The sequence below is a fragment of the Salvelinus alpinus genome, chromosome 2 (genome assembly GCF_045679555.1).
Source record: "Salvelinus alpinus chromosome 2, SLU_Salpinus.1, whole genome shotgun sequence".
NCBI lineage: Eukaryota > Metazoa > Chordata > Actinopteri > Salmoniformes > Salmonidae > Salvelinus > Salvelinus alpinus.
The window spans coordinates 71,588,265-71,599,314 of NC_092087.1; the positions used below are offsets into that span (position 1 = coordinate 71,588,265).

General features: G+C 43.0%; 1 protein-coding gene across 1 annotated transcript; it reads left to right on the forward strand.

Annotated features, from left to right (window-relative positions):
* Positions 1-146: 146 nt before the first annotated feature.
* Positions 147-10,738, forward strand: LOC139567651 (calpain-9-like). Its single transcript, XM_071389042.1, has 19 exons — positions 147-477; positions 1,521-1,590; positions 1,860-1,978; positions 4,039-4,172; positions 4,435-4,603; positions 4,886-5,055; positions 5,169-5,246; positions 5,413-5,573; positions 5,868-6,025; positions 6,200-6,408; positions 6,615-6,651; positions 6,733-6,813; positions 7,582-7,639; positions 7,894-7,958; positions 9,286-9,354; positions 9,492-9,570; positions 9,801-9,917; positions 10,098-10,156; positions 10,297-10,738. Exons 1-19 carry the CDS (start codon positions 307-309, stop codon positions 10,321-10,323), a joined length of 2,031 nt encoding a protein of 676 aa, XP_071245143.1. The 5' UTR covers positions 147-306; the 3' UTR covers positions 10,324-10,738.
* Positions 10,739-11,050: the final 312 nt, after the last annotated feature.

Below are 11,050 nucleotides of genomic sequence, written 5' to 3' on the forward strand. Positions count from 1 at the left end.
GAGAGCGAGCAGTAACAGCCAGTTGGGCAGGGAAAGTGGGCGAGGTCAGGTGTGTTGCCATGGGAGTGGACAAACCAGTTTATGTCTGGAGGGTGTGTACCTATCTACCCACCTGCTTGACAAGCTTGTCACTCCATCCAAACCACATACACATCAAAGAAACCAGACTGGCAAAACACCAACGCCCCTCTCTCTCTCCCAGTTTCTGTCACTGCTCACAAACAAGGGACATCTCTCCCACACACACACACACACACCGTCCTTCTCCATCTCTCCCTAGTTTCCCCTTTGGTCTGAGCCCTCAAGATGCCCGCCAAGTCGATCAGCACCCAAGGGGATGGGAAGACATTTGAGCAGCTGAGGCAGGAGTGTCTACAGAAGAAGAGACTGTTTGAGGACCCAGACTTCCCTGCCTGCGACTCATCCCTCTACTACAGCCAGAGCGTGCCCATCAACTTTGAATGGAAGAGGCCTGGGGTATGTAAGCTATAGTACAAATGTTCTACTACGAGGGCGCTAATGTGACAAATACAGTAGTTAGTGGTAATTACAGTGTAATTAGAATATTTGTAGTTGATCATTGAGAAGGAATGGCCTGGATGGGGTCTCTGTCGTAGGTAGATTGTGCTAATTTGATCTGATGGCAAGACACTATACAATGTTAAAGTATAGAAGACCATAATCCTTATATTTACCTTATTCACATTATATCAAACCTCAAGACCTGGCCAGTTCTCTCTGTTGATGACGAGCTTTTATCCAACCATCCCTTTAAAACCAGTACTGCAAGAAAAGAATGTATTAGCCAATACTTTTATCTGGCTAATATCTAATTCCCTTTCTGAAGTGTTCATCTCTTGAAACTTAGGACATTTTAAAGTTCCATGTACACAAATGAAGCTGGAGATACTGTACATGCCTGTCTCACGTGTAGGGCACAGTCTTCTGGAATGTAGCCTTGAAGCATGCATTGAATGTTTTCTCTCTGTTGACTTTGCTGGGAGTGGTGGTTGACAGGTTGTGCTCAGAGAGGTTAGCTAATCTTAAGAGTTTACGCTAGCCAGTTTTCACTCATTGTATATCCACAACAACATTCACACTGTGCATTTCAATACATACCGCTGACCACACACTGCCATTGAGAGTGAGTGCCTTGCCAAGGCTGATACAGCAATGTGTAACTAATAAGATCTGTGATCAACCATTAAAACTAGCATAACTCAAATCTCAAAGAAGACCATCTCTCCATGTAACATTAGAGACTGAAATGGGAAAGATCCAACTAAGATCCTATTTATGATCCTTACACATTTTTCTCTCGGGTGACCCTTGTGAATGAATACCTGTACCGCCTCTCTGTGTTCCTGCGTTCCAGTGACTGGGGACTTTGACTGATTAAGATGCCAGGAATGTGAACACACCTTCCCGAGGCGGCAGAGTCACTCCTAACCCCATCTCCGTTTTAAACCTGTTTCTCCACTGTCACTAAGCGTCTTACACCTGCTCCTATTCTTTTACAGGAACTTTGCGAGAATCCCGAATTCATAGTCGGTGGGGCTGACAGGACAGACATATGTCAAGGAGCACTAGGTTTGTATACATAGTGCTTCTTATATGATACGAATCGTATATCATACATCCATATCCAAACACTAGAAATAACAATGAGTTATTTGTCTGGGGACCACAAGAAAGCAGATTGCGGGCCTGATGTGGCCCCCGGGCCTTGAATTTAAGACTAGTCTCTATAGCATTACATACGACAGCTAAAATGGGGGGTTATGTCCATGGCTTTCAGTGTGTAGGTCCTGACTCATTAAATCTCTCTCTCTCTGTCTGTCACTGTCTGTGTCACCCAGGGGACTGCTGGCTCCTGGCAGCCATTGCCTCTCTGACCCTCCATAAGGAGACCCTGGCCAGAGTGGTGCCGAACGACCAGGGCTTTGACCGCAGCTACGCTGGCATCTTCCACTTTCAGGTAGACTCGCCCACTACAAAGCTATCAACTGCCCATCACATTTATTGACAGAATATTGCATTTTATCTATATGACAATATTACATTATTCACAGAATGTTTGAGTCTTAAATGTTAATTGTTACAGTGGCAAGAAAAAGTATGTGAACCCTTTGGAATTACCTGGATTTCTGCATTATACAATTTGATCTGATCTTCATCTAAGTCAAAACAAATGGACAAACATAGTCTGCTTAAACTAATAACACACATATGATTGTATTTTTCTTGTTTATATTGAATATCATCATTTAAACATTTACAGTGTAGGTTCGAAAAAGTATGTGAACCCCTAGGGTAATGACTTCTCCAAAAGCTAATTGGAGTCAGGCGTCAACTAACCTGGAGTTGAATCAAGGAGGCGAGATTGGAGATTTTGATTAGAGCTGCCCAATAAAAAACACTCTCAAAATTTGAGTTTGCTATTCACAAGAAGCGTTTCCGGATGTGAACCATGCCACGAACAAAAGAGATCTCAGAAGACCTACGATTAAGAATTGTTGCCTTGCATGAAGCTGGAAAGGGTTACAAAAGTATCTCTAAAAGTCAGTCCACAGTAAGACAAATTGTCTATAAATGGAGAAATTTCATCACAGTTGCTACTCTCCCTAGGAGTGGCCGTCCTGCAAAGATGACAGCAAGAGCACAGTGAATGCTCAATGAGGTTAAGAAGAATCCTAGAGTGTCAGCTAAAGACTTACAGAAATTTCTGGAAGATGCTAACATCTGTGTTGACGAGTCTACAATGCGTAAAACACTAAACAAGAATGGTGTTCATGGGAGGACACCATGGAAGAAGCCACTGCTGTCCAAAAAAAAAACATTGCTGCACGTCTGAAGTTCGCAAAAGAGCACCTGGATGTTCCACAGCGCTTCTGGCAAAATATTCTGTGGACAGATGAAACTAAAGCTGTGTTGTTTGGAAGGAATACACAACACTATGTGCGGAGAAAAAAAGGCACAGCACACCAACATCAAAACCTCATCCCAACTGTAAACTATGGTGGAGGGAGCATCATGGTTTGGGGCTGCATCAGGCCCTGGACAGCTTGCTATCATCAACAGAAAAATGACATTTTTTTATCAAGACATTTTGCAGGAGAATGTAAGGCTATCTGTCCGCCAATTAAAGCTCAACAGAAGTTAGGTCATGCAACAGGACAACCCAAAAGACAGAAGTAAATCAACAACAGAATGGCTTGAACAGAAGAAAATACTCCTTCTGGAGTGGCCCAGTCAGTCCTGACCTCAACCCCATTGAGATGCTGTGGCATGACCTCAAGAGCGGTTCACACTAGACATCCCAAGAATAGTGTGTAACTGACACAGTTTTGTAAAGAGGAATGGTCCAAAATTCCTCCTGACCGTTGTGCAGGTCTGATCCGCAGCTACAGAAAACGTTTCGTTGAGGTTATTGCTGCCAAAGGAGGGGCAACCTGTTATTAAATCCAAGGGTTCACATACTTTTTCCAACCTGCACTGTGAATGTTTACACGGTGTGTTCAATAGACATGAACAATTAATTGTTTGCGTGTTATTAGTTTAAGCAGACTGTTTGTCTATTGTTGTGACTTGGATGAAAATCAGATAAAATGTTATGAGCAATTTCTGCAGAAATCCAGGTAATTCTAAAGGGTTCACATACTTTTTCTTCCCACTGCACATAGTACTTACTGTATTGACATCAGTGATTACACAATTCTTTAGTTAAAGGAAGTCATCCGTAATTATAAACTGGGTGGTTCGAGCCCTGTATTCTGATTTGGCTGACAGCCGTGGTTTATCAGACCATATAACATGGATATGACAAAATATTTATTTTTACTGCTCTAACTACGTTGGTAACCAGTTTATAATAGCAATAAGGCACCTCAAGGTTTGTGGTATATGGCCAATATACCACGGCGAAGGACTGTATCCAGGCACTCTGTGTTGCATCGTGTGTAAGAACAGCCCTTAGCCGTGGTATATTGGCCTTATACCACACCGCCTCGGGCCTTATTGCTTAAGTATCTCCTCCAGTTCTGGCAGCACAACAGATGGCTGGACGTAGTGGTGGATGACCGACTGCCTGCTGTGAGGAACCGCCTGGTGCTGCTCCACTCTGCCTCCAACAACGAGTTTTGGAGCGCACTGCTGGAGAAGGCCTATGCCAAGTATGTGTAACTTGTAAACTTTTAAAAGTACACGTATAACATTTATGCAAACTAAAATAGGTGTTTTGTACAACTATTGTCGGTTCTTATCACGTTTGCTTGATAGTGTGTAGTTCATGTAAAACATGAGTATTGGATGACTGTAACCAATTTTTCACCAAATGCATGCAGACACTCCGCAAAGCTTGGGTTAATTTTCAGATGCCTGCTATTTGATGCCCATTATATCCCTAGTTAACCCATTCCATCCCATTCCTGTCAGGTTGAACGGGAGCTATGAGTCCCTGAAGGGAGGCTCTACCCTGGAGGCCATGGAGGACTTCACCGGCGGCGTGGGGGAGACGTACGAGACCAAAAGTGCTCCAACCGACCTCTTCAACATCATGAAGAAGGCCTACGACAGAGGCTCAATGATGGGCTGCTCTATCGACGTAAGGGCCCCCAAACCAGTTTCAATGGAAGACCATTATACATGGGGTACTTAGACACCAGGTCCCGTATTTCCAAAGCGTCTCAGAATAGGAGTGCTGGTCAGATATAGGATCAGTTTTTGTCTTTTAGATTACAATGAATAAAATAATATAGACAGGATGGACCTGATCCTAGATCTGCACTCCTACTACTATGAGACACTTTGTCTCTCAAACCTGGACCCATAATCACATAGTCCTGGTCTTTGGTGGCTGATACAGTTTGTTTTTTCCTCTCTCCAGATCACCAGCTCTGCTGAGTCAGAGGCCCAGACAGCTTCAGGACTGGTGAAGGGACACGCCTACTCCATCACAGGCCTTGAGGAGGTTAACTGCAGAGGGAAAAAGGTCAAGCTGATCCGGATCAGGAACCCTTGGGGACAGGTGGAATGGAACGGTGCCTGGAGTGATGAGTGAGTCCAGTTAATTTCCATCAGGTGTTGCTGAGATGAGTAGGAATAAAAACCAGCGTACACTATGCATTATGGGAGAGTGGTTATTCTGTCATCTGTTTTCTCTCTTACAGGTCCAGGGAGTGGAATGTGATCGACAGTTCTGAGAAGAAACGCATTCTTCAGAACTCCATGGATGATGGTGAATTCTGGTTAGTAACAACAGCGATTGTAATAGTTTTACATCTGGCACTGCATCAAAGTTTCCCGCATGTTCAACAGCAATAGGTTTTCCAGTGGCCCTGAACAGTTACCGGACAAGTGTATAAAGTGAATAAAGTGAAGATTTTTCTGAATCAAAATGGTTGCTTGTTTCAGGATGGAGTTTGAGGACTTCAAGGCCAACTACGACAAGATAGAGATCTGCAACCTGACGCCGGACTCTCTGACGGACGACACCAAGCGGAAGTGGGAGGTGAACATGTTCGAGGGCAACTGGATCCGTGGCTCCACCGCAGGCGGCTGCAGGAACTTCATAGGTGAGAGGACAAGGTTGCAGACAGAAATGTAATAAATAGACTTGACTTGATTCCCTATTCTACATGAGAGATGAACATATATGTTCTACACAGTACATTTCTATCTGAGCTTTGTAATGTGACAGTCAGCTTGGTTCATACAAGTTTGATGACCCAGATAAAAGGAATGCCAATTGTATCTTTATGATGAATCCACTGTGCCAGAAGTGACCAACCCTGATTCTGGAATGTCAGATAGTGTATGTAGGCTTTTGTTCCAGCCCAATACAACCATTTTAACCTGTTTTCCCCCAGATACATTTTGGACCAACCCTCAGTTCAAGCTGTCCTTGCTGCATGCTGATGATAATAATGATAAGTGCAGCGTGGTCATCGCTCTGATGCAGAAGAACCGCCGTGCGCTGAGGAAAGAGGGACTGGACCTGCAAACCATCGGTTTTGCTCTTTACGAGGTTAGAGAGACAACAGGCAAAGAGACCATATGCACAAACAATAGGAATACATTGGCTTTCAATTTCCTAGTACATGCTACCTATAGTTACTGTTATTGTGGTTCATCACAAAGTTCCTCATTAGAATTTGAAGGGTCTCTAAAAACTTGTCCCTCCCTCTCTCTTCTCCCTCAGGCCCCTGCAGATGAGGACCACCTGGGGAAAGACTTCTTCCGGTACAATGGGTCCAAGGCTCGCAGTAAGACCTACATCAACGTGAGGGAGATCTCCGAGCGCTTCACCTTGCCACCAGGGAACTACCTGCTGGTGCCCACCACCTTCCAGCCCCACGACGAGGCCGACTTCATCATACGCATCTTCTCTGAGAAGGCAGCCGGAACCATGTATGATATTTACATATTGTCTGTGAATCAGTATTAGTTTCAAGCAGATAGGTTGAATGAAAGCCCTTGATGGCTGTAGCCAATCCAACTAATATTTGTTTGACTTTTAATATTGCATGTAGCCTAAATTCTCATTCAATGTAAGATTTGCTGGACAAGTTAATGTATGTGATAGAAAGCTATTCACAGGATGTTGTCATCAACAGGGAGATGGGAAACACAGTAGATGCTGATTTGCCCGATGTAAGTACTCTGCTATTGAATACCACAAAACTGCAATGCTCTTTATTTCCTGTTGATGATGTATTGTGATGTATCTCTCAGCCCCCAATGCCCAGTCTACCAGAGGAGGAGACGGATGAGGAGAAGGGACTGAGGAGAATGTTTGAAAAGATTGCTGGTTCGGTAAGAAAGTAAAAATATTATAAGAAATGAGGAGAGCTGTTTCTGCTAAACTGGCAATGTCCCTGATTCAGATACTATGAGTATGTCGAAGGAAAACAGTAATGTCGTACCCCCTGATCATAAGACTGTTAAATGGCTAACAACTACTGCTCTCCCTCTTATAATATCCCACTCCCACAGACGATCCACACACTCTACCCACTCTGACACACACACCTTCACTGTCACTCTTACTCACACACGCACACACTCGCATACAGCCTTACTCACACACTCATTATTGACGCCACACACTTACACCCACACACCCCCTCACACCTACGCTGCTGCTAAAATGATTAATGATTCGATTTATTACTACCATTTACGCTGTGATTAATTGATTATTGATTTCCATTAGTATCTAGCTATTTCTGCTACTGGTCACTGTTACTCCTCTATACATGTATATATATATGTATATATTACCATTAGTACTGTATATTACCACACTGTATTTATATATTCCTGCTACCAGTCACCTTTCAGCCCTGTTTACATGTATATCCTACTACCAGTCACTTTATATGTCTAAACCCACCTCAACCACTCCAGTACCCCTGCATTGAATAAGGTACTGGCACTGACCTGAAAGAGCTCTCAACGTAAGAATTTCACTGTACTGTTTTACACCTGTTGTGTCCTGTGGCGAATAATCTTTGAAACGTGTGCACCCCCTATTGGTCATAACCAGAATGTAATATTTTGTCTATTGTGTCTTCTCCCTAGGACCAGGCCATCTCTGCCAAGGAGCTTCAGCAGGTGTTGAATGGAGTACTTAGCAGGAGTAAGCAGCCCTCCTCTTAAAAGTCACATCCATTGTGTGTTATTACAACTCCGACGTTCACATAAAGAGCAATTCAGCGAATGTCATTTGAATACACATCCACAAGCACATAGGTTGACTCTTGACTCTTTAAAACAAAAAATAAACTTGCACACTCTGGGTCTGTGAGGTTATACTTTCATGGATTACATATTTTATAATATTATCATGATTATTTTAGGGATTTGTTATGATTTTCCTCTCTTTTCCTTCAGGGAGAGAGATCAAGTTTAACGGTCTGAGTCTCAACACCTGCCACAGCATCATCAACCTGATGGATGTATCCTTCACCTGTCCTAAACGCCTATAATGAGGCTTTGGAAAATGCATTACTGTGATCAATATTGGATTCATGCTTTTACAATATACACTATATATACAAAAATAAGTAGACACTCCTTCAATTTAGGGGATTTGGCTATTTCAGCCACACAGTTGCTGACAGGTGTATAAAATCAAGCACACAGTCATGCAATCTCCATAGACAAACATTGGAAGTAGAATGGCCTTACTGAAGAGCTCCGTGACTTTCACTGTCATAGGATGCCAGCTTTCCAGCAAGTCAGTTCATCAAATTTCTGCCCTGCTAGAGCTGCCTTGGTCAACTGTAAGTGCTGTTATTGTGAAGTGGAAACGTCTAGGAGCAACAACGGCTCAGCCGGGAAGTGGTAGGCCACACAAGCTCACAGGACGGGATTGCTGAGTGCTGAAGCGTGTAAAAATTGTCTGTCCTCGGTTGCAACACTCACTACCGAGTTCCAAACTGCCTCTGGAAGCAACGTCAGCACAATAACTGTTCATCGGGAGTTTCATTAAATTAATTTCCATGGTCGAGCAGCCGCACACAAGCCAAAGATCACCAAGCGCAATGCCAAGCATCGGCTGGAGTGATGTAAAGCTCGCCGCCATTGGACCCTGGAGCAGTGGAAAGGCGTTTTTTAGAATGATGAATCATGCTTCACCATCTGGCAAGTCTGATGGATGAATCTGGGTTTGGTGGATGCCAGGAGAACGCTACCTGACGGAATGCATAGTGCCAACTGTAAAGTTTGGTGGAAGAGGAATAATGGTCTGGGGCTGTTTTTCATGGTTTGGGCTAGGCCTCTGAGTTCCAGTGAAGGAAAATCTTAACACTACAGTCTACAATTACATTTTAGACAATTTTGTGTTTCCAACTTTGTGGCAACAGTTTGGGGAAGGACCTTTCCTGTTTCAGCATGACAATGCCCCTGTGCACAAAGCGAGGTCCATACAGAAATGTTTTGTCGAGATCGGTGTGGAAGAACTTGACTGACTTGCACAGAACCCTGACCTCAACCCCATCGAACACCTTTGGGAAGAATTGGAACGCCGACTGTGAGCCAGGCCTTATCGCCCAACATCAGTGCCCGTCCTCACTAATACTCTTGTAGCTGAATGTAAGCAAGTCCCCGCAGCAATGTTCCAACATCTAGTGGAAAGCCTTCCCAGAAGAGTGGAGGCTGTTTATAGCAGCAAAGTGGGGACCAACTCAATATTAATGCCCATGATTTTGGAATGAGATGTTTGACGAGCATGTCCACATACTTTTAGTCATGTAGGTTACTTGCCTTGACAGATCAATCCAGGTTGACAATTCAGGGCAGCTTGAGTTTCAGGAGTTCAAGGTCTTCTGGGAAAAGATGAAGAAATGGATTGTAAGTACAGCATAACTACATGTTGCAGTCAGTTACAATATCATATACATTGTTATACAATAGCCTATGACGGCAATTTAATATTGAACATGTGTGTGGATTGGAGGTGATAACGATGTCTATGGTGTTGGTTGCAGATGCTCTTCATTTCTTATGACACGGACCGGTCAGGGAAGATGTCCTCCTATGAGCTCCGCATAGCTCTCAAAGCAGCAGGTGAGAGACAACCGCGGGGTACAAAGGGTTAGAACAAAATGCCTGCATAGAAGGTCATATCTCAATGGTAGAATGCTAGTGTTGAATCCTGTCTTTGATCTTGAAGATCTCTTTCTCTGTGAGTACTCCCACGCTCTCTCAAGAAGACATTTCAGGGGGCCAGAAAGACAAAGGCAAAGGTGTGACTTCAGGTGTGAATCACTAGTAACATTCTGTCTCCACCATCCAAGGCATGCATCTGAACACCAAGCTCCTCCAGCTGCTTGGCTTGAGGTTCGCTGATGAGAACTACGACATCGACTTTGATGACTACCTCACCTGCATCGTCCGCCTGGAAAATATGTTCAGTGAGTACCAAGGGATTGTACCACCTTATGGGATGTAGCTGCTCAAATAACTCGTATTTTCATGGAACAAGTAAACACTCAGAGATGTTTAATGCTTTGGAGTTGTTGGACATACCCAATGTTATATTGGGTATGTCCAACATTATATTGTTGACAAAAAATATATCTGTCCTCCCCCAGGGGTGTTCCAAGCATTGGACAAAAGCAAGACAGGCCAGGTCAACATGAACATACTGCAGGTATAATAAAAATGTGTATAATATGAACATTACATTTTGTATAATATGTGTATATGTTTCCACTGTAAAGTCCATCCGGTGTGATGTGCCCTCCAAGACATGATTTGCTTTTGATTATGAAATGACTTTTGTCTTTTCAGTTCCTCCTTCTTTCCATGAACGTCTGAAGAGGATCCAGCAGAAGAACAAAGTAAAATAACAGGCTTGGGATGCAATATGTGTTGCTTGCAAATACACTAATCTCGAGTCGTTTCTGCTGGGAACGGGGTTAGCGAATACACTAGTTATACACTAGTTATAATAATGTAGTTATAGCTATGTTTTAATGTTGTATGCCTTTGTCTCTCTTGAATTCACTCTTTTGTTTTAAAATGAAACCAACATACTTGTGCCACAGTTTGGATCTTATGCCCATTGTATTTGACAATCAGGAGAATTTGTGTTAAATTATGTTTACAGAGATGCTCCAAAAATAAATAATGCACTGATCAAGTTTTAAAAGTTTCATCATGTTGACACCCTGTATCAGTTGATTTCCCAGTTTGGGATGAAACAAAATTAAAATATATTATGAAAATGTAATATCTGCTGTTTGTGTCTGAGCTTTAGATTTCTCCATAAATATTAAAATGTAGAATACTGTATCTCAGCATGCGTAAGAGGGAATTAAACAAATTGCCCTACTTAAATAACCAAATATTTTGGTGGATCTCCAATGAGTCGATATTTATTTTGGGCTCTGATATCACACGCTGCAAGATTCTTCACTTGGTGTTGAGGATTGTCGATACCACGCTGTCTCGAGAAAACAATGTGATTTAATGTAGCTAGAAGGAGCTGTGGCTCAAAGCAGCCTCAAATATTTTCAGTCAGACATTCACGCTTGCCAGAGTT